This window comes from Sarcophilus harrisii, chromosome 3 (genome assembly GCF_902635505.1).
Source record: "Sarcophilus harrisii chromosome 3, mSarHar1.11, whole genome shotgun sequence".
NCBI classification, from domain to species: Eukaryota; Metazoa; Chordata; class Mammalia; order Dasyuromorphia; family Dasyuridae; genus Sarcophilus; species Sarcophilus harrisii.
Window position 1 is genome coordinate 488,063,997 of NC_045428.1, and position 23,207 is coordinate 488,087,203.

Here is a 23,207-nt window from a genome sequence, read left to right on the forward strand (position 1 = left end):
TACGACGTTGTGCGACGGTACTTGGCGGCGCGGCTGACGGCTGTGCCGCACCGTGGTCGGGGAGGTCACTCAGGAGACGGCGGCAGCGGCTGCGGCGGCTCCCGGTCCCGGGTGCGGGCTGCTGTCGGTGGCACGATGTGGCGAGTGTGCGCGCGGCGGGCCCGGTGCGCGGCCCCGCGGACAGGCTTCATCAGTCCGGCCGCAGCCCCGAGGGAAGCCCCCAGCGGACCGGCCCCGGTCCCCGCCGCGATCCCGAGGCGTGCCCGTTCTTCCCACAGTGGGATTGGGGCGCTGCAGGGCTGGGGTCCTGGCTCCGGCTCGGCGGCCGCGCCGCGGGCTCGTTCGCTGCTGCTCCAGCTCCTGGGGACGCCGGGCCGACGGTGGTACAGTTTCCCTCCGCACCAGAAGGTGAGGCCGCCCCTCCCTGCGGTCCCAGTCCCCGGCCCCTGACCCGGGAGTTCGGGGCCTCCCAGCCGGGGCCGGCCGGCGGGAAGGGCTGACCCGGAGCGAGTTGCTCCCCTCCCCAGCCCATCCCCGTAGCTGCAGGCCGGGGGGGGGGAGGGGACTCAAGCGCCTCTGGGACTTCGCGTGAGTGACAGACTGGAAATGTCAACTGAAAGGTAGCATTCTTCTTGCCAGATCCACAGAGCCCAATGAGGCACTGACAGGGGCTAAAGGCCAGGAGCTGTAGCGTCTCACCGGGCTGCAGAATAGGGCCCCAGAGCCAGTGAGGGACCTATGCAGAGGTAAGGAGCCGTGCTACTCTTTTTTGAAAGCAGGTGTCTCTTTTCTTTCCAGGTTCCTTTGCCTTCTCTTTCCCCCACAATGCAGGCAGGCACCATTGCCCGCTGGGAGAAAAAAGAAGGTGAAAAGATCAATGAGGGTGACCTTATAGCAGAAGTAAGTAGTTTGGAGAGCTGCTAAACTTAAAACTGATTAAGGTGCTTCATAACTAACAATGCTAGTCTATCTTTAATTCTCTCTTTGGGTAGTAATCTGACGTATACTGCAATTCTGTAGGATGTTTTAGATACATTTCTCAATGCTGTAAATGACCAAGCTGAATTTTGTCTGAGAAACCTTTATTAGTTTCTGTGGTCTTTTTGCAAAGGTGGAAGCTTTATTTCCACTTTGCATTTTAGCTAGATTTAAGTTAATAAATGTCAGAGTGGCTGTAAGTATTTAAACACCCCATGTCTTCGGTTTAAAGGTTGAAACAGATAAAGCCACTGTTGGATTTGAGAGCTTAGAAGAGTGCTACCTGGCTAAGATAATTGTTCCAGAAGGTACCAGGGACGTCCCAATTGGAGCAATCATCTGTATCACAGTTGAAAAGTAAGTACGTGTTTGGTTGCATCTGTCTGAAAATTGCTGTCATGTAATATAGATATTGATGTGTTTGAATCTAGAATTGAGAGATGGTCTGAAGTTTCCTTTGCCTCCATGCCTTAAAACAAAAAGGTTTCTATGTGTGTTTTCCTTACCTTAGGGCAGAGGATGTGGATGCATTTAAAAACTATACACTGGATTCCACTGCAGCGGTCCCTCCCCCAACCTCCACAGCACCTCCCCCTGCTTCTGTGGCTTCACCTTCTGCCCAGGCTCCAGGGAGCTCATATCCTACTCATATGCAGGTAAAGCTTAACTATTGAACTTTCTCAAGAAACTGAAATATAGGGTATCTTTCTACATAGAGGAAACAATTGCCATTTAAGAATAAATACCAACCAAGAAAAGTTTAGGTCCCATGCCTGAAGGGTTCACTTTAAAGTTCAGATCCTCTTCTGTATACTCTTCATTGATTCTCTTAGTTCTTATTGCTCCTTCCCTTTGATTTACCTATTTGTGTGCATGTTCCTCAGTGAAATATAAGCAGCTTAAAGGCAAGGACTTTTTCTTTGTATTTCTGGTGTTTGCCACAGTCTCTTACACTTAGTGAGCATTTATTGTAGGAAAGAGTTTTATTACATCTGTGACCTTGGATAGCTCCTTTGACCTTTCTGAGTCTGGGTGTCTACCTGTATATCTAAGAGCTTAAAACTTCTTCATTCCATTACAACATTTAAGCCTATAATCAATATTTCTAGATACTTTTCTTTGTAAACCTATTATAATTTAAATACAGAGATGTTAGTCAAATTCCTTTTTTTTTTTTTTTTTTTTAGGATTATGATCCTAAATTTAAATGGGATGATTCCTATCATTTATTCTATATGGCTTTCTGCTACACAAAACAACAATATTGATAATTGATATTAAGTTAGAAAACTGACACCTAATAAAGGATTTTTTTATATGTGTAAGTAAGCATCTTATATATTTAGAAATAAAAGACATTAAATAGGGCCATCTTATAGTAGAGATATATTTTATAATTAAACCATAATTAGCAAGGTAAACATTGAGTTAGGACAGATTTGCTTGAAACAGATCTAGTATCTTATCTATTCTTGAAAGATTTATTCTTTTTGGAAATAAAAAATGAAAAATATCTAATAGTATCTCCCCTGAAATTTGGTTCATACCAGAATATCATTTATATGGCTTTATAATTTGCCACTTTGTGACACTTTGTAGAGGTTTCCAAAAGGAAACTGTTTCTTTTTTGGGGGAAGAATGGTTTTATAGTATCATACTCTTAAAATCGCTTTTCTATTCACAGTGAGATCATGTATTCATTTTTAAGTGTGTTTACCCTCATTGTGTTCCCTTGAATAAGGTTTAACTGAGCCCCTTCTTTTTGTTATTTTTTTCTTTATGTGCTATATTCAGACTATCTTAATCATCCATCCTAGATAATTCACAGATTTCAAAAAATTATTCCATTAATCTTAACTTAAGAATCAAATGATGACAAATTTTAGAAGGAAGATTGCTTTTGATCTGAGTCACCTAATTTGTTGTTGGGGTGATATATGAGTAAAAGCAAGCATCACGATGGTGATTGTAGAATTGTTGTGACTCTTTGAAAAACTTCTGGATAGCTTTTTAGAAAACTGCTACTAAGAGCTTGCTATAGAAAGTTTAAAAATTCTTGTTGAAAGTGCTTTGTGGCTCATTTCTTCGTTAGAGATCTTGGAAGGATAACCCTGAGTAATTGTGAAAAGATAAGACCAAAATTTTTTCATCTCTCAGCCAGAATACAGCAAAACCTCCTTTTCACAGACTAGATTGGAACTATGGGAATGTCATGAAAATAGAAATTGAGTTTATCAAAAGAAAATATTTTCATAGCCAAAACAGAAACATTATGTTTAAATTTTTGTGCTATTAATGCTGATTGTCCCAGGTTATGAGATAGCTTGAGGGAAATTTCAACAGATTTCTTAGTTGTCTGTTGCTTTGGTGAAAGACTGAAGGTTATTCATGAGCATCCAATTTGTTTGATAGGAAATTGAACTAATACACAACAAATTTTGCATGTAAAGTACAATCAAAATGTTAGGAAATTACTGAGATTAAGTTGCTTTATGATTTGGCCACTAGCAAGATTTAAAACTGGAATACTGTTGTGATTCTTATTCCAGAAAATTGGTGTTTCAGTTAATGTGGTATAAGAAACCCCAATATATAGATACTTGACAGAGTGTGTCTACCTGGTTCTTTATTTCTTGAGAGTTGCTAGTATACCCTTCTGGTGCAAAGCAATATCTTACTTGGGTACCTTTTTTGTCTGTTTTTTGTTTTGTAGGTCCTGCTACCTGCCCTCTCTCCCACCATGACTATGGGTACAGTTCAGAGGTGGGAGAAGAAGGTGGGTGAGAAATTGAGTGAAGGAGACTTGCTGGCTGAGATAGAAACTGACAAAGCCACAATAGGTGAGATTTTTTACCTTAGAAACTGACAGCAGCACATAGTTATATAGTAGAGTAGAAGAATGTTCTCCTACCCAGTTAAGGCTGGGTTAGTAGCATGACAATTTTCTAACTGGTAGTTTCTCTTGTGAGAACAGGTTTCATGATGAAAGTGATAAATAGTATTCTCATCCAGCAAAATGTCTGTTTAGAAACTGTATTTGGATTAGAATTTATTTCACAGTCCATGATTGTGACATCCTTTAGATATTTATGGGAAGAAGAGATAGATTCTAGATAGGAGGTATTCTCACAAACCAGAAGAGAAAAGGAAGTAAATCTCTTTTGGAGTTCATTTATAATTTGTTCATTTTCCTTTTTGGAGGCTGCATTTAATTTTTTTGTTCACTAGCCATTTTATGTTTTTTGTAAATATTCTCAAGTTGTCAATTTCATTGACATTGTTGGACAGAACAGTTTCTAATATTTCACTTGATGTGAATTTTCATTTCTCATATTATAACTTGCTTTTCTTTTTGATCAAATTACTAATATTTTAAAATAACTTTTTAATTTCATTTATTAATTGGAGTTTTGTTGGAATTTCTTATTTTTATTTATTTGTTTATTTAGTTTTGCTGGGGCAATTGGGGTTAAGTGACCCAGGGTCACATAGCTAGGAAGGTGTTAAGTGTCTGAGATCAGATTTGAACTCTGGTCCTCATGATTTCAGGGCTGGTGTTCTATCCACTGTGCCACCTAATTGAACCTTATTTTTATTTTTTGCTTTATTTTGTTACCTTTATTTGATTTTTCAAATTTTTATTTTGTTTTTTTGTTTTTTTTTTTTTTCCACTTAATTAGTTTTCTAGATTTTTATTTTTTTCTTTAGTTGCATGCCCAATTCATTTCTTTCTCTCTTTCTCTCTCTTTTGTTGATGAAAGTGCTTAGAGATTTAAGTTTTCCCCTAAGGACTGCTTTGGCTCCATCCCAAAAATTTTGGTATGTTGTCTCATTGTTATTATCTTTAAACTTATCCATTGTGTCTGTGATTTGTTCTTTGTACTGATTCTTTAGGATGACTTATGGAATAGGATTTTCATTACATTGTGGTCAGTAAGGGAATGTGTTTAGTATTTCTGCTTTTTTGCATTTATTTGTGAGTTTTTGTTAATTTTTTAATGCTGTAATATGTGGCCAATTTTTTTTTTTTTTTAATTATAGTAACTTTTTATTGACAGAATTCATGCCAGGGTAATTTTTTTTACAACATTATCCCTTGCACTCACTTCTGTTTCCGATTTTTCCCTCCCACCCTCCACCCCCTCCCCTAGATGGCAAGCAGTCCTATATATGTTGAATATGTCCTAGTATATCCTAGATACAATGTATGTGTGCAGATCCAAACAGTTTTCTTGTTGCACAGGGAGAATTGGATTCAGAAGGTAGAAGTAACCCGGGAAGAAAAACAAAAATGCAAACAGTTTACATTCATTTCCCAGTGTTTTTTTTTTCCTTTGGGTGTAGCTGCTTCTGTCCATCATTGATCAATTGAAACTGAATTAGGTCTCTTTGTCAAAGAAATCCACTTCCATCAGATTACATCTTCATACAGTATCGTTGTTGACGTATATAATGATCTCTTGGTTCTGCTCATTTCACTTAGCATCAGTTCATGTAATTCTCTCCAAGCTTCTCTGTATTCATCTTGCTGGTCATTTCTTACAGAACAATAATATTCCATAACATTCATATACCACAATTTACCCAACCATTCTCCAATTGATGGGCAGCCACTCAGTTTCCAGCGTCTAGCCACTACAAACAGGGCTGCCACAAACATTTTGGCACATACAGGTCCTTTTCCCTTCTTTAGTATCTCCTTGGGGTATAAGCCCAGTAGAAACACTGCTGGATCAAAGGGTATGCACAGTTTGATAACTTTTTGGGCATAATTCCAGATTGCTCTCCAGAATGGTTGGATTTGTTCACAGCTCCACCAACAATGTATCAGTGTCCCAGTTTTCCCACATCCCCTCCAACACTCATCATTATTTTTCCCTGTCATCTTAGCCAATCTGACAGGTGTGTAGTGGTATCTCAGAGTTGTCTTAATTTGCATTTCTCTGATTAATAATGATTTGGAACACTCTTTCATATGAGTGGTAATGATTTTAATTTCATCATCTGAAAATTGTCTGTTCATATCCTTTGACCATTTATCAATTGGAGAATGGCTTGGTTTCTTATAAATTAAAGTCAGCTCTCTATATATTTTGGAAATGAGGCCTTTATCAGAACCTTTAACTGTGAAGATGTTTTCCCAGTTTGTTGCTTCCCTTCTAATCTTGTTTACATTAGTTTTGTTTGTACAGAAGATTTTTAATTTGATGTAATCAAAATTTTCTATTTTGTGATCAATAATGATCTCTAGTTCGTCTTTAGTCACAAATTTCTTCCTCTTCCACAAGTCTGAGAGATAAACTATCCTATGTTCCTCCAATTTGTTTATAATCTCATTCTTTATGTCTAAATCATGGACCCATTTTGATCTTATCTTGGTATACAGTGTTAAGTGTGGGTCCATGTATGTGGCCAATTTTTTAAAGTGCCATGTTGTGCTGAGAAGTTAAGATTCCTGTTCTTAGTATTTGCCACAAAACTGTTGCCTCTAACTTTCACAAAATTCTATTCGGAACCTTAATTTCTTTCCTGGTTTTTGTTTTTTGTCTTGTTTTTGTTAAGAGTTATATAGGTGTAAATGGAATATATCGAGGTCCATCCCCTTGAACTATAGTTTTACTGTTACTTCCTATTTAATTTTCCTTTTGAGGATTTAGATGCTATGCCATTTGGTCCCTATATGGTACTTATTGATAGAATTACTTCTTTATCTATGGTGCCTTTAAGCATAATGTAGTTTCTTTGTTTTTATTTTTATCAATTATTTTTGCTGACATTTTATCTGAGATCTTGATTGTTATTCCTGTTTTTTGTCCTTTATTTGATACACGATTGTTATTTTAGCTCATTATTTTTACTATATGTATCTTTAAATGTGTTTCTTATGAACAACCATGTTGGGTTTGAACTTGGGTCCTCCTGACTTCAGGGCTGGTGCTCTATCCACTGTACCACCTAGCTTCTTGGATTTGCCTTCTAGTCCATTTTGCTTTCCACTTGTGTCTTATGGGTGATTTCATCCATAGGATTTATAGTTAATAATTGTTCATTGTGTATTTCTCTCTGTCATGTTGTCTTTTTTTTTTTTTTCCTCTGAATCCTGCACCCCCTCTCTTTTGCACTAGTAAGCTATATTTAATTCATTCTTCTGCTTCTTTGTCCCCTTTCTCTTACTCTGCTTAGTCCCTAGTCCTGGGTTCTTATCCTTTTTTCCTTTTAATCCCCTCTTCAAAATCTACCTTCTGAAATTAATTTGTTTATAACCAAAATCCTTCCCTTAGTTTGCTCTTTTAACTTTTCTCTTATTTCCCCTTCAAATTGATTCTTTGTATTTGCTTGTGTTTTCTACATTTTTTTCATTGACTAAGAACAAAATAAAGTTCTAGCACCAAAACCCACCTCTTCTCGTTTTCTACTTGGGTATTATGTGAGATTTTTCCAAACCCTTTTCTAGTGTATTTGAATTTCCCTTCATTTAAGATTCTTTAACTTTCTTTGGTGTTATTAGTTCTAAAAAATAAGTACTTGTCTTCTTATTAGAAAGCAAAAACTTTATTCTATAATTTGTAATAATTATACATTTTTTCATGAATTTTATTTTATTTTTGCTGAGGCAATTGGGGTTAAGTTGCTCAGGATCACACAGCTAGGAAGTGTTAAATGTCTGAGTCCAAATTTGAACTTGGATCTTCCTGATTTCAGGGCTGGTGCTCTATCCACTGTGCCACCTCGCTGCCCTCTTTTCATGACTCTTGATTCCTTAGATTGTATTTCAGTTTCTGTTTAGCTCTTTTCATCAGAGGTGCTTTTAAAAATCTTCTATTTCATTAAAGATTTATTTTTCTTTGTAGTATTATATTAAATTTTGCTGGCTGAGTTCTTGGTAGTAATGCTAAATCTTTTGGAAAATTGAACATCAAGTTCTGCTTCTTTATAATGGGTATTTGTAAAATCTTCTCTGATAATATGGTTCCTTGGCACTTGAACTTTTTTCTGGTTTCTCATAGTTTTTTTTTTTTTTTTTCTTTTTAACCTTGAAATTTAGGATGAAGCTTCTTGGGTATTTTATTTTGAATTTTTCTTTCATGGAATGTTTGGTGGATTCTTTTAATTTAACTGCGTTTTTTGGTTCTATTATATTTTTGAGCAGTAAGGCTCTTCTTTGGTCATGGCTTTCAAGTTTTCCAGTGATTCTTACATTTTTCTGGAATTGGGTGTGTGTCTGTCTGTCTGTCTGTCTTATCTGTGTCTATGCACACACACATGCACGTTTGTTTTTAAATTTCCTTATATTTTCCTCTTTTTCCCCTGATCTTTAGATCTTGTTTTAATATTACTTACTCATGGAGTCAACTTCTCTTTGGTCCATTATAGTTTTCAGGGAGTCTTTTTTTTTTTTTTAAATCCAACCTGCTGCTTTGTCAAGGGAGTCATTTACCATTGTTGTTCCTGGACAGAGTGTTTCAAGCTACAGATCTGTTTTGGTGACACTACCCTGGTGGTCTACCCTGGCCTGACCCTGGTTTTGCTCTCAGGGGGCCCCCAAATGACTTCTTATACAGTTCTGGGGTGGAAGAAGTCATTGATTCTCATTTCTATTTTGATTTATTGTTTATTATTCAGTGTGGTGTGAATGTCATAGGTTTGCTGGATATGTAGAACTTTACAGTCTGCCCCTGATTTAGGCAGGAAATGAAATACGTACTTTCTCAAATCTATAAAGATGGGTATTTGCATTTGATTCAAATCAGTTCTCACATAGAGAAATATAATTTGTCTATTTGCATTCATAGAGCACTATGAATTATCTAAATTGTCGATTTTGATTCTCTTGTGTTAACTGGTAGTCTTGTTTTATTTTTCCAAAGTGTAATGTCTAGACCTGTGCTAGTGCCATTGGGCTTACTCTTTGAAATTCAACAAAGGTTTATTAAGCATTAATGTTGCAATTTGGTATGTTTGTTCCTTGACACTTGTGCCATAGGACAATTTGTTACAGTTCTGAATGGAAGTTACTCCCAATCTATAGTTTTCTCTCAAGATAAAATTAAGCATTAGCCCTATCCCTTATCTTCACAAAACTATAAACTTAATTTTATTTACCCTATATGATTCACTGGATGTTTTTCTTTAGGATTAATCTGTCAGAAGTAACTGATAAAATATAAAGGGAATTATTTTCAGTTAAAATCTCTGTGCTTTGAATTTTCTAGAATAATGGAAACCTTTGTGTCACATTAATTTTTTTTTCCTTTTTATTAAAGGTTTTGAAGTACAAGAGGAAGGATACCTGGCAAAAATTCTTATCCCTGAAGGCACAAGAGATGTCCCTCTAGGAACTCCTCTTTGTATTATTGTAGAAAAGGAAGCAGATATTGCTGCATTTGCTGATTATAGACCAACCGAAGTAACTGATATAAAACCTCAAGCACCACCACCCACCCCAACCCCGGTAAGTATGACTCTAGAATTGAGGGAATGGGAGAGGGTAATATTCTTTGATACTTCCCAGGGTATGAATAGTTTGACCCTTATAGCTATGTTTCCTGCTCTTTCTTGGAACCTGCTGCTGAGACCAAAGCATACTGAAATGCCCCAAGTATTGGTGTGACATGTTGTCTTCCTGCTTTAGATATAGGAGCTCATGCTTTTGAAAGGTAAGGTTTCATTTCCCACTCTATTGGAATCATAGAATCAAAAGAATTAGAGGGGCTTTCGAGGCCAGCATTCTGATTTCCCAGGAAATAGATAAATCACCTCTCAGTAGTTTGAAAAGAAATATTCAGGTTCTTTTTGAAAACTTATAAGAATCAATTTTATTTTATGTTATGAAAGAGCACATTTTTAGACAGTTTTTTTATTTTTTCATATTGGGTTAAAATTTACTTTCTTGTAACTTTCACCTACTGGTTCTGATTCTTTAAAGTTACATGAAACAAGTCTCATCTAGTAAATAACTGAAAAGGTTATCCTAAGCTAAAGATTTAGTGTATCTTTAAGCTACCATGTCTATATTCTTATTTTACTCTGCTAGGTGTTGCTAAGGCATTATATAATTAAATCAATATAAGTTAGTACCAGCTGGGTTTTAGCCCAGTATCTTTTTGGAAAATATCAAACATGCAGATTCTCTTAACCTGGTTATAGAAAATACATCTTTTCTACATACATTTTGACTAGTATATTTACTACTTGAATTTTTTAAAAAAAACATTCAGGAAGTTTTAGGTGCTGCCTTTAAATCAAATTAGTAACTGTTCTTTGTACTTGTGTCTGGTGCTTATGAATTATAGCTGGGGATGACAAGAAAAATTTCTTTAAAAAACCCCAACACCCTTGCAAGTATTTGTAATATACTGGAATTCTTACCATTAGTATTATTTGATACAGTGTAGGTCACTACACTTAAAAATAAATAAATAAATGAATGAATGAATGAATAAATAAATAAATAGGTCATTTCAAAGCTTTCCAGGATCACAAAATTAAAGGTCATCAAGTTGTACTCCTTCCTTTTAGAGATAAAGTAATTGAAACCCAGAGAGGTTAACTGATTTAGCCTGCATCATGTAGCTGGTAATGGTAATTTGAATTCAGGTCTTACTGACTCCAGATCCAAGGCCCTACTCAAAATGTTATATTGCTTTTCTTGCTTGTAATATACCATTCCATGGCATAAACTCCTGTAAAAGCATTATGGTTGAGCTTTCTGTGCACTTTAGAATTATTCATGTACTTAAGTCTAAAAGCACTATTGTCTATCACCTGAGATGATTTTTAAAATAATCTCATGTGTCTTTACCAACAAAATTATATTTTAGACAATACTAGATCTTTCTTGTACATGAAAAAGTAGAAACTGACATACTTTGTGACTAGGCTTTGTGAAGATTAAGCAGATGTATAATCTCTCATAGAAATGTTAATCATCATAGAAAATGATGTGATTAAAACAGCCCCTGACTTAGAAGAAAATAACAGTTCTTGATCTTGGAAACTGACCTTACCAATGAGATACTAACTCTATTACTCCTTTTCTTTGTAAGATGGCTGCAGTTCCTCCAACTACCCCACCTGCAGCCACTGTACCTTCAGCCACCCGTCCAGCTGCTCCTCCTAGTACAAAAGGAAAAATATTTGTGAGTCCTCTTGCAAAGAAATTGGCAGCAGAGAGAGGAATTGATCTTGCACAAGTGAAAGGTAAATCTTTTTTTCTGAAAACTGGTTTTGTTAAATGTTTAATTTTATTTTGTTGCTTTTATAAACAAGTATATTCATTTCCCAGTATAACTCTTCCCTCACTTTTTTCTAAGGAACAACTTATAACAAAAAATAAAAAAGAGAAAAGGCAATTCAGCAAAACTAATCCATCACATCAGTCAAGAGCAACAGTATATGTAGGCTACATTCCACTTCAGTAGCCTTCTGTTCTTGTACTTTTTCCTCTCTCCTCATACGAAAAAGTCAAATTTTCATATTCTTCTAAGTAATCTTGATCATTAGTATTATATAGTATTCCTTTTTGAAGCTTTTTTGGTTTCCATTTACATTGTTGTATTCATCTTGCATTTTGTTTTCTTGTTTTTTTTATTTCAATTTATCTTAGCTCTTGTTTTCTTATATTCTTCATATTCATCATTTCTTATCCCATAATGATTTAGTTTTTATTTTTTTTATTTTTTGCTGAGGCAATTAGGGTTAAATGACTTGCCCAGGGACACATAGCTAGGAAGTGTTAAGTGTATGAGGCCATATTTGAACTCGGGTCCTCCTGACTTCAGGGATGGTGCTGTGTCCATTGTGCCACCTAGCTGCCCCCCAAAATGATAAACACATCGCAGTTTGTTCGGCTATTCTTCAATCAGTGAGCTGTAGTTTTTTTGTGTGGTTCATCTCCTTTAACCATTTGCCCAGTGGAGAAAGGTTTTGAAAGGAAATTTTAAAGGAATGTTTTATGATCATTTTTCTCCTTTAGGCTGACAGGATATGTGTCTGGTGCTGTGGGGAAGAGCAAACTCTTTTCTGCTTTTGCAGTAAATGACATGAGTGCTTACTATGTGCTAGGCACTGTGCTAAACACTTTAAAATTATCTCATTTGATCCTCACAACAACCCTGGGAAGTGGATATTATAGATGAAAAAAGTGAGGCAGATAGAAATTAAGTGATTTCATGTATAATCTATCTTGAATTGCTTACATTCTCATTGGGGTAGGGGAAGGAGGAAAGGAGAAAATCTGGAACTCAATTTTAAAAATCAATGTTAATTGTTTTTACATGTAACAGGAGAAAAATAGAATTCTAAAGAAAAAAAGGAAGTTAAGTGATTTGCTTGGGCTGAAACAGATAGTAAATGTCTGATGGCAGATTTGATCCTTTCTAATCCTTTCTGATTCTAGGACCAATACTCTGTCTACTGTATAATCTAGCTGCCGCTGTATGTTATGTTATGCCCATGTATGGGTTTCCTATACCCCAGACTCTTTATGCAAAATGCTGCATGTGGTTTACTTTCATATATTAAAAAATGGTAGTTGAACTCGTGCAATTCATGTTTCAGGACTTTGTCCATAGGGCAAGGAGAAATTTTTTTTTTTTTAAAGTTTACTTTTATTTTTTATTTTCTTTTTAACTTTTTTTTATTATTATTATTATAACATTTTATTGACAGTACCCATGCCAGGCTAATTTTTCACAATATTATCCCATGCACTCGCTTCTGTTCCGATTTTTCCCCTCTCCCTCCACCCCCTCCCCTAGATGGCAAACAGTCCTATATATTTTAAATATGTCGCAGTATATCCTAGATACAATATGTGTGCAGAACCAAACCGTTCTCTTGTTGCACAGGGAGAATTGGATTTAGAAGGTAGAAATAACCCAGGAAGAAAAACAAAAATGCAAACAGTTTACATTCATTTCCCAATGTTCTTTCTTTGGGTGTTGCTGCTTCTGTCCATGCTTGATCAGTTGAAACTGAGTTAGGTCTCTTTGTCAAAGAAATCCACTTCCATCAGAATACATCTTCATACAGTATCATTGTTAAAGTATATAATGATCTCCTGGTTCTGCTCATTTCACTTAGCATCAGTGCATGTCAAGTCTCTCCAAGGCTCTCTATATTCATCCTGCTGGTCATTTCTTACAGAACAATAATATTCCATAACATTCATATATCACAATTTACCCAACCATTCTCCAATTGATGGGTATCCATTCAGTTTCCAGTTTCCAGCCACTACAAACAGGGCTGCCACAAACATTTTGGCACATACAGGTTGCAAGGAGAAATTTTTATCAATGCTAGGTTCATTGGTGCAACAGTAATGACTACACTAGAAAACCAATCGCATTCTTTTTTTGTCTTCCAGGAACAGGTCCAGATGGCAGAATCACCAAGAAAGACATTGAGTCCTTTGTGCCTTCAAAGGCTGCTCCTGTGAGTTAAACTTGCTCCCTTTTGCTTCTTGTTCTCTGTGAGGATAATAGTTCTTTTGCAATAGTTTTTACTCTTATTTGGTTTGTATATTACATTCTGGACTGTTGTGTGAAATTGAAAGCAGAAATATTAAGATTTCCTCTGTTTCTGTTTAAATTTAATAGTGTACAGTTCCTATTTTACCCTTGATGTTCAAAGATGCATTACTGACAATATCAAAAATGTGTTTTGAGGTTTTTCAAGTATCAGCAATCCAGAATTTGCACCAGTACCTTTACATATTGTGTCTAATCCCAGTTGTTAAGAGAATAATTAGTCCTGGTTACTTGTTTAAATTTGGGACTTATAATAGCAAATTTAACTTCCTCATATTAGCGTTCTTGACCTTGACTTCACTAGGCCATTTTGGTGAGAGAATCATACTCATAAACCATCCAACAATACTGTACTTGTTAAGATTAATAATATTTTCTTTTAAAATTAATCATGCTGATCCTTATAAAACTAAATTTTTTCAGTCCAGTCCTTTAATCAATGTAGGGAATATCATAAGGATATCATTAAGGAAACTTCCTCTACATTTGCAGGTTAGCAACTATTCTGCCCTTGTGATTTTAGAGAATTGTCTGCTTCCTGTGAACTTTTACAACTTGTCTGTGATCATAGCCAGTCACAGGAATTTATTCTTTTTGACTCCCAGGCCCAGTTCACTATTCATTATATTATACTGCCTCACAAGTTGTGGAAAGAGATTGTATTTGCTCTTCTACTTAAGTAGAAAAGTCTTATTTTAAAGGGTGTTCATTTCCATGAAAATATTGGGGAGGTAATTATTCCAGTCTAAAAACTACCCAGTGGTATATTAGTGATTTATGGGAACTAATACTTAAATATGAATGCAAAATGCAGAAACAGATCATGCAAGTCCCTTCTGCCAATTAGAGATGTTTTGGAAATGACCATTCTTTTCTTTTTTTTTCTTTTTTTCTTTTTCTTTTTCTTTTTCTTTTTATTTAATAGCCTTTTATTTACAGGATATATACATGGGTAACTTTACAGCATTAACAATTGCCAAACCTCTTGTTCCAATTTTTTCACCTCTTACCCCCCCCCACCCCCTCCCCTAAATGGCAGGATGACCAGTAGATGTTAAATATATTAAAATATAACTTAGATACACAATAAGTATACATGACCAAAACATTATTTTGCTGTACAAAAAGAATCAGACTCTGAATTATTGTACAATTAGCTTGTGAAGGAAATCAAAAATGCAGGTATGCATAAATATAGGGATTGGGAATTCAATGTAATGGTTTTTAGTCATCTCCCAGAGTTCTTTTTCTGGGTATAGCTAGTTCAGTTCATTACTGCTCCATTAGAAATGATTTGGTTGATCTCGTTGCTGAGGATGGCCTGATCCATCAGAACTGAATGACCATTCTTTTCGAGAAATTTCAGTATGTCTAAATACCATCACTTGACAATATTGAGCTACCCATTAAGAGTCTTAGACTAAGTTATTCTAAGATCGATTCCTGGTTTTTAAAAGTTCGTTTATAATCTTTGTTCACAGGCTCCTCCTCCAACAGTTGCCATCCCCTCACCACCTCCAGCAGTGGCAGCAGTTCCTACTGGAGTTTTCACAGATATCCCAATTAGCAATATTCGTAGAGTAAGTATATGTGTTTCTAAAAATCTTGAAGCAGCTGTTGGGTTGACTGTTGTTAGTTGTAAACTGGTGACAAAGTGATTTCTTAATTGAGAGATGAGATGGCTGAGATGTTGAGGTACTTGGGATTAATTTGTTTTAATTAATGTGATAGGAAAAAATATTAAGATAAAATGCAAGATCCAAGTCCCTAATCTTGTCTACTTGTTTCATTGCTGATTGGTTTGACAGTTACTAATTGTAAGGATTTGGGGGTAGGATTGGGATAAGGGAATATGAAGGGAATGACAGGAGAGAGAAATGATGAAATCTTAAGAAATTAATTAAAAACCTTTTGTTTTAGGTTATTGCCCAGCGTTTAATGCAATCCAAACAAACAATACCTCATTATTATCTCTCTATTGATGTAAACATGGGTGAAGTTTTAGAAGTACGGAAAGAACTCAACATGGTAAGATGTTTGAAAATTCTTATCTGGGACTAATTTTTTCTTATGTTGTGTCTTCATTCTAGGTCTGTTGAATAGTAGCTATTACCACCAACTCCTGATTACTAATTAATTGTATCTTTTTTTTATTCTTCATTAAAATACTATGAGGAGGGGACCTGATTATGTATACTGGCACATTCATCTTAATAGTGTGGTACCCCAGTTTTGTATTTACTTCCCTAAAGTTTTTCCTAATGGGTGCTCAGCCTTGTGGAATAAATGTAAAACAGAATCTGTTTTTCAGGAGATTGCAATGGTAAAAAATAGGATAGAATATGTAACTGCAATGTAACAAGAATGCACAGATCCATTGTAGTTCAGTGCCAAATATTGTCCTTTAGTAGGAATTTGGGGAATCATTGGGAATAGTTGGAAAAGAAAGTGTGAGATTTAGCTTGATCCTTGAAGGATATTTAGAATTTGAGGGAACATTTCATTTTGGAAGAATGACTAAAGTAAAGGCCTTCCTGAAAAGAATCTTGATTTGGGGGAGAGGGAAATTGAACCTGGTCTCTTGTATTACCTCTGTCATTAATGTAGTTTTGGGTAGGTAATACCTCTTTGGGCCTTGAGGTTCCCCCTTCTCATTTATAAAATGAGACCATTGGACTAGATTTATTCTAAGTTTCATTGTGATTCTAACAATGAGATTTTATGGATATCAGAATGATCATAAATTGGCTAAGGAAGACTAGAATAGAATAGTAGGGAAAAACTAGTTGGGAGAAGCAAAGTGCATGTTCATAGAGTAATGTTGAAGAATAAGCTATTGCAGTAACACAAGAGATTTGAAGTAATAATAGTCTGAATGAAGTGGGCAATATTGGGAATGAAGAAAAAGAAATCTTTTGTGAAATTTGGTAGCTGGATATTTGAGGTAAAGAAAAGATGTTTAAAAATTGTACATTTATCTACTGAGTACTATTTATGTTCATTGTGTCCATTTTAGTATTTGTGCTGCTTTTCGGGGCTTTTCACTTTTCAAATTTCAATACTTTGTAGAAGTGGGTACTACTACTTAGTGGTTAGCAGCATGCTTTGAATTACTCAGTCTGATTTATGTAACATGAAAAATCCTACATCATGCTTATCAGTCAAATTGTTCCCTGTATTTTGTTTTAATCATACATCCAAGTGCTGCATAAAGTAGTACTTTATAACAATACACATTTATATAGTATTAATAGTTTACAAAGCATTTTTCTCACAACTGCCTATGAGGTAAGTGGTGTAAGTAAGCATTATTATTTCATCATATAGACAAGACAACTGAGGTTTAGAAAAACTAAATGTCTTGCTCAATTTGTCATGACTTATAAAAACTGGGAATTTGAAACCAGATCATTTAACTTCTTTTTTCTTTTTCACAATGCAGTTGCCTTTCCTTTATTTTTCCTCTAATCAAATGTTTATTGTTTTTGTGTAGCAGTTTTTTAAAGACTCTATAATGGAATTCATTCACCTCTAAATTTCATTTCACCACAAAAGCCAAGGAAATTGATTCAGAATTCTGAACTCATGTTTCCAAAGTTGTTTAAAAAAAAAAAAAAAGATGTAAAAAAAAATTTCTATGGGCCATCTATTAAGATTAAATTTTGCAACTTTTAAGATTGTACAGTTGAGGCTTTATGGAAAAAGGAAATGGTAATAGGTTGTCTTTTTCTCTTTAGACATTGGCAGGAAACAGTAAGATTTCTGTCAATGACTTCATCATTAAAGCTTCAGCTTTGGCCTGTTTGAAAGTACCTGAAGCTAATTCTTCTTGGATGGACACAGTTATAAGGCAGTAAGTATAATTTTATTGGGGTAAGCTATTAATTACCAAGTGCCTGATATGTCTATCATTGTGTAGTTGTTGTAGAGCCAAGGAAAAAACAGAAACAAATGTTGTTCTATGAAAAAAATTCTGGGGGTGAATTTATACATATGAAAGAATTCAAAACAAAGACTATATTTAGTTCAATGTTTAATTGTGTTATAAATTCTTGATGTTCAGAACAAGGAAAAAGTGATACATGCTTACATATAATGGATAAAGAGCTAGGTGTGGAGTCAGGAAGACAAGTTCAAATCTGGCCTTAGTTACTAGCTATACTGACCTATCAAATGGGAATAAATAATAGCACCTACCTCCAGCATTATTATGATCAAATAATGCTTGTAAAAAGTGCTTTCACATAGTGGTAGCTATATAAATGCTTGTTCCATTTCTTACCCTTCCCACACTTTGACATCAAAGTCAGAAAAATTTGATTTAAAACCATTTAATAAATTGGGCAAGCTATTTTGACCTGTTAGCTCATTTTTTAAGCAGTACCCATGTCGTACAAATGAGAGCATCATAATATAACCTCTGTTTTCTTTTCTTTACTTGCCCCACCTCTTACTAGGTGCCTGATAGGACAGAGGTCAAAAACCTTGTTTGACAAATAAGCACTGAATGATTACTGAAGATATTTCTCACGTTTGGTGCCACAGTCAAAAAGAAAAGACCAATATAGAATCTGTGGAATCTTTGTCTATCTTTACTTTTAACCAGTATACCAATATAGAATCTGTGGAATCTTTGTCTATCTTTACTTTTAACCAGTATGACTAAGCTGGAAAATCACAAGGTTAATGGTCATAGGAGATGTGGAAGACTGATTCAGATCCTGATATTTACTAGTTGTTTGACTTTGAGCATGTAACTTAACCACTTGGTGCCTTAGTTTCTTTGACTAAAACTGGGGATGATATTTACATTATCTATCTCACCAGGTTGTTTGCAGAAAATTTAAAATGCTAAATTAAAACTATGGACTCCTGAGAGGCTACAGCAGTTTATACATCAGCTCTATCTCCAACATAGTTTTCTGAACCAGGATTTGGGGCTAACTGGGAATTAGATATCAAGCTACAAATAACTCAGTTTTTTGTAGTAGGATGTTCCTTTGTAGGAAGTACTTTTAATCCAGCTTGATCTTTTCATCAATTTCATGCTCAATAATAGATAAGTCAATCATTATTAGTAGTGAAAAATAGCAACATTGTATATCACACACACACGTATTTGTATAATATTTAATTTTTCTAATTGTTTCCAGTAACAAAATCTTCAAAATAACTTTATTATTTTGTGTCATGAATCCCTTTGGCAGTCTGGTGAAGGTTGCTATTTTAAAATAACATTTTTAAGTATCTAAAACATAGGAATTACAAAGGAAACCACTTATTGATGTTTCCAAAACTTTAATTTCAAAAAAAAAAGTCAAAAAGTCCAAACTCCTTGGCCTGATCATTTGAGGTAGTTTGCTTTTCCAGATGAAAAGTCCCATACATGAACCCTTTGGCCAAATTGATTTTATTTTATATTTTGTGTTTCTTCAAATTTGTTTTGTCTCCTCTTTCAAACCTGAGAATCTTTATCCTTTGTAATAATTCTAGTTTGGACTGAAATTTTAGTTTGTGATAAGTTCTAGGTAGGTTAACACAAATTACACAGGGTGATAGAATTTGACGGTCAGAAGGGACTTCAGTGGCCATTTCATCTAGTCCATATATAAATGGGTTTCCCTCACTATGACATATTTAGCAATTCAGCCTCTGCCTCAAGGACTGGAATCCCACCATCTTTCAAGGACTATCCCAGTAAGTTTCAATCTCTCTCCTATGAATTCCTTCAGCATTTTAGTTATAAAACACTTCATATAAAAGGTGCTTGTGTCAGCTGTAATTAAGAATCCTTTTTTTAACTTTGTTCAAAAGAAATGCTTAATAACTTTGATCATTCAGGTAATATTAACTTCTTTTTTTTTTTCCAAACAGAAATCATGTTGTTGATGTTAGTGTTGCAGTCAGTACTCCTTCTGGACTCATCACACCCATTGTATTTAATGCACATATAAAAGGACTAGAATCCATTGCTAATGATGTAGTTTCTTTAGCAACCAAAGCACGAGAGGGTAAACTTCAGCCACATGAATTCCAGGTAAATAATTTATGTCGACTTTAAAAATAGTAAAACATTTTCTTGACTACCAATCCTGTCACTTGCTGTTAATGATAGACATACTGAAGAAAAAATGATATTCTGGATGTTGTAGGAAATTAAATAAACTTAACTCTTAAATTTGAGTCTGATTATGTTAAAATGGAGCATAAGGATTTTCTGATGTAACAAAAGATTAGGCTTTGTAAAAGTACTTGTTTATGCAATAATTTACATTTTGAGGGAATAAATCATTCTATTTTCTAATGTTAATTCTTTTTTTTCTCTTGTTAGGGTGGTACTTTTACCATCTCTAATTTAGGTATGTTTGGGATTAAGAATTTCTCTGCCATTATTAACCCACCTCAGGCATGTATTTTGGCAGTTGGTGCTTCAGAGAATAGGCTGGTTCCAGCAGATAATGAAAAAGGGTAAGTGTTATTTGGAGAAATGTAGTTGTAAAAGCATTAGACCATTTTTTAAGTTGCATTTTTATGGTCCAGATCTTGATATATTTATATATCCAAACAAGTAGAATTTGAAGGATGGAATTCATTTCTTTGGGGACAGAGTGTCTTTATCTTCTTCAGATGTAGCAAGTTGTTAAATTCCATATTGAAAAATCATATTCTTTCTTAGATGTTAAAGGACTATACTTGAGCTTTTTCTGATCTGTCTTTTCAAGCAGTGAATTCAGGGGAGGAAGGGTGCACAGTTAATAGCATTATTGCTTCTGGGGAAAGTTTTAACTTCTGGGTTACTTGTGGTTTGAAAATCCATTGACTGCTTTGAGAGTACTTAATTGTTTGTTTTTCTCGTAGATTTGATGTAGCCAGCATGATGTCTGTTACTCTCAGCTGTGATCATCGGGTAGTGGATGGAGCAGTTGGAGCTCAGTGGCTTGCTGAGTTCAAAAAATACCTTGAAAAGCCTATCACAATGTTGTTATAACTACCTTAAGCAATTTCTACTCTATCCCAGTCACATTGGTTATAAACAAAGATGGTTCCTTTTTAATTTTAAATTAGCCAATTATTTTTATTATCCATTTTGTATAGTTAAGTTATTTGTAATAGGCATTATTGAATTTCATGAACTTTAAATGCCAATTACAATTAGTCATTGTGCAAATTTTAAATAAAATTTAAATGCATTCAAATTCTGTGTGCTCCCAAGTCAAAAGGTACATGGCCTCCAACCCCTCAGTAGTTAGCATTTCCATTGGGAAATGCAGTAAAATAACATTTTTTTTGGGTAGTGGTGGGGAAGATGTTAAAATTCCAGTTTCTTTGGAATTTAAGTTTTATTTAGTTTTCTTTGCTACCCAATCCCTTGTCAATGTGGGGGAGTTAAAGCCTCATCAAAAATAGTCATAAAACAGTTAACTTTTTAAATTTGCTAAAAAAAAAAAAAATTGGACCATCTAGTTTTGACTAGTTTCCTTTTACATTTTTCTATTAAATTTTATGTAAACAGTTGTTTTCCATCTTGTAATGAAGACAACATGAAATGTGAGCAGACTTTGTAGAACTGAAGTAAAGGTCAGAATTTCACACTTGTACTTGACACTTGCATTCATCAGACTGTTACAGCTGTAGGAGTAGAAGCTTTTTATAGCAAAAGTAATTGATAATTTGTAAGTAAACTCTCAAATGGATTCCATAGTCATGCATCTTTGGAAAATTACACCGAATAATATTATGTACATATGTAAGATGCTGGTCACTTATGTTGGACATGTGCCAAAATCCATTCATTGTCATGTCCAATCTGAAAAAAATAAGAGGGAAAGGTAATAGTGAACCATTGGAAATGTTTTTTAAACGAAGGGTCATGTATTAATTGGTCAGTGATTTCACTAGAAAGAAAAAAATATTAAATGTTTTTAAAAGTTATTTTGTACTGTTTTGAGTTGTCTTACATAAAATAAGAATACACTAAAAGTCCTCTGTGAAGAAGTGTGTCTTATGGTGAGCAAGTAAATATTTTACTCCAATTGGTTATAGTTGCTTTATTTTGGAAGGGGGTTGGGGTCATGTACAGGATAATTGAAAATAATTGGAAATTAGACCAATTCCAGGCTTTCTGTTGAATCATTGTGTTTTAATAATTGTTTGGAATTGTTAATGACTTATTTAAAATAAATCTGACCAGTGCTTCCTTGTGTGTGTAATGTGTGAACCTAGCCCCAGGTACTTTGAGCCACAGAAGTTCACTTTTTCATTGTTTAACCTTTTTGTAAGTATCTGAGCAGACATGGGTACACATGTACAGCTGACACTCCATTTCATGATTTATCCTGCTGTACTGTTATGAAAATGTAATCCTAGAAACTAACCTGACCTTTCTGGTATAAGTGATTCTAGCTTGGAGGGAAAATTATATGGGAAGAAATAACTCATTACAAGGGACCACTGTCAGAATGAACCAGATTGGATGCAGGTTTGTTAAACTATTCTTCAAAGTTAATATTATTCTCTGTTGCTATTGCTTAAGGCTCTGTACTTCCCTTGCAAAATGAGCAAAAACCCAGAAGGTTGCATATTAATAAAAAATTACTTTATTCTTAAGTTATGGAAATTGATCTGGAATGTTTGATACAATCTATTTTCTTACTCCATACTGAAAAAAAGTAAAATTAGGGATAGTGTTCTTTATTTTAAATGAGTATTAAAGAATTAAAAGTAAATTATGCATTTTTAATGTGTCTGGTTTAATTTCTGGTATGTCCATATTCTGACATTAGCTTTAAACATTTCTGAAAGGTATAGAAATCTATAAACCTTGTTGTACAAAATTTTGAGTTCATTTTTTATATAACAGGAAGCTGCAGACAAACATTTTATTGAAAATAGATGGTGACACCTAGTGTCAAAATGATTATGGTTTCATTTTTAATTCTGAGACAAAAGAATGGAAGACAGTTCTGAAAAACTGAGTAAGGACTTTTTTCAGTGCGGGATGGCTATCATAAAAACTAAGCAGTATGTGAAAAGTAGTCACTTACCTGATAAGTTTCTAGAATTATGCCTTGCTGAATTTTAGTTAAATAAATTTACAAGAAATTTTTCCTTTAAAGGAAGTGTAATTACTACTTAATGTCCATCTTAAAATATTTCCTCGCAGTAGATGTGAGGGTCACTTAGCTTTAGTTTGAAGGGTAAGATTTTTCAAAATCAAATGAGGTGTTTCTTTTAAGAAAACAATACATAAATCTATGCTCCATTAGGGTATAGGCAGTTTTTTGCAAGCAATCTAAACAGGCCACATCTTTATTATCATAATTAAACTTAAAATGTAGAGAATACAAGATATTGTATTTATTTGCTTTTTTAAAACCATCACAAACGTGATTTTGTAAAACAGAACTACTACCCTAAATGCTCTTAACATCACAAGTTTGGATTGGGAAGGGATCTCGGAGGTCCCCTAACCTAGCTTTCATGAATTAATGAAAAAGCTTGAGAAGTGACCTGCCTGAAACATTGCCTAAGTAAGAACCTGCTTATGATTCTATTATCTCTAATGATTCCAGATTGATGCCTCTGGTTATTAATTTCAGGTTAAAAATTTATAAGTGGATGAATTTATATTAAAATAAAGCAGTGAATTGGATTGCCAAAGGGAAATTGCATAATTCCCTTAATACCTAAAGTCAC

The 23,207-nt window shown here is 34.8% G+C and overlaps 2 protein-coding genes across 3 annotated transcripts in view; one reads left to right on the plus strand and one right to left on the minus strand.

Moving 5' to 3' along the window:
- Positions 1-21,708, plus strand: DLAT (dihydrolipoamide S-acetyltransferase). Its single transcript, XM_031961178.1, has 14 exons — positions 1-408; positions 799-900; positions 1,211-1,335; positions 1,490-1,634; positions 3,692-3,818; positions 9,243-9,430; positions 11,025-11,178; positions 13,349-13,416; positions 14,993-15,091; positions 15,432-15,539; positions 17,249-17,364; positions 19,386-19,548; positions 19,843-19,979; positions 20,370-21,708. The coding sequence occupies exons 1-14, from the start codon at positions 136-138 to the stop codon at positions 20,497-20,499; spliced, it is 1,935 nt and encodes a 644-aa protein (XP_031817038.1). The 5' UTR covers positions 1-135; the 3' UTR covers positions 20,500-21,708.
- PIH1D2 (PIH1 domain containing 2) overlaps positions 21,006-23,207 on the minus strand; it is an 8,695-nt gene continuing 6,493 nt past the window's right edge. For both annotated transcript variants that reach the window (XM_031961179.1, XM_031961181.1), the window contains one exon: positions 21,006-21,318. Coding sequence is in view for 1 of the 2 variants with exons in the window: in XM_031961181.1 (XP_031817041.1) it covers positions 21,271-21,318 (48 nt within the window). In the remaining variant the exon portion in view is untranslated. The remainder of the gene's footprint in view (positions 21,319-23,207) is intronic.

What these genes read in the sequence shown, in the direction of transcription:
- DLAT (XM_031961178.1), top strand. Translation starts at nt 136, where the DNA reads ATGTGGCGAGTGTGCGCGCGGCGGGCCCGGTGCGCGGCCCCGCGGACA. An exon ending in CACCACCCACCCCAACCCCG is followed by an intron (nt 9,431 to 11,024) that starts GTAAGTATGACT and finishes TTTCTTTGTAAG; the next exon opens with ATGGCTGCAGTTCCTCCAAC. An exon ending in CAATTAGCAATATTCGTAGA is followed by an intron (nt 15,092 to 15,431) that starts GTAAGTATATGT and finishes CTTTTGTTTTAG; the next exon opens with GTTATTGCCCAGCGTTTAAT.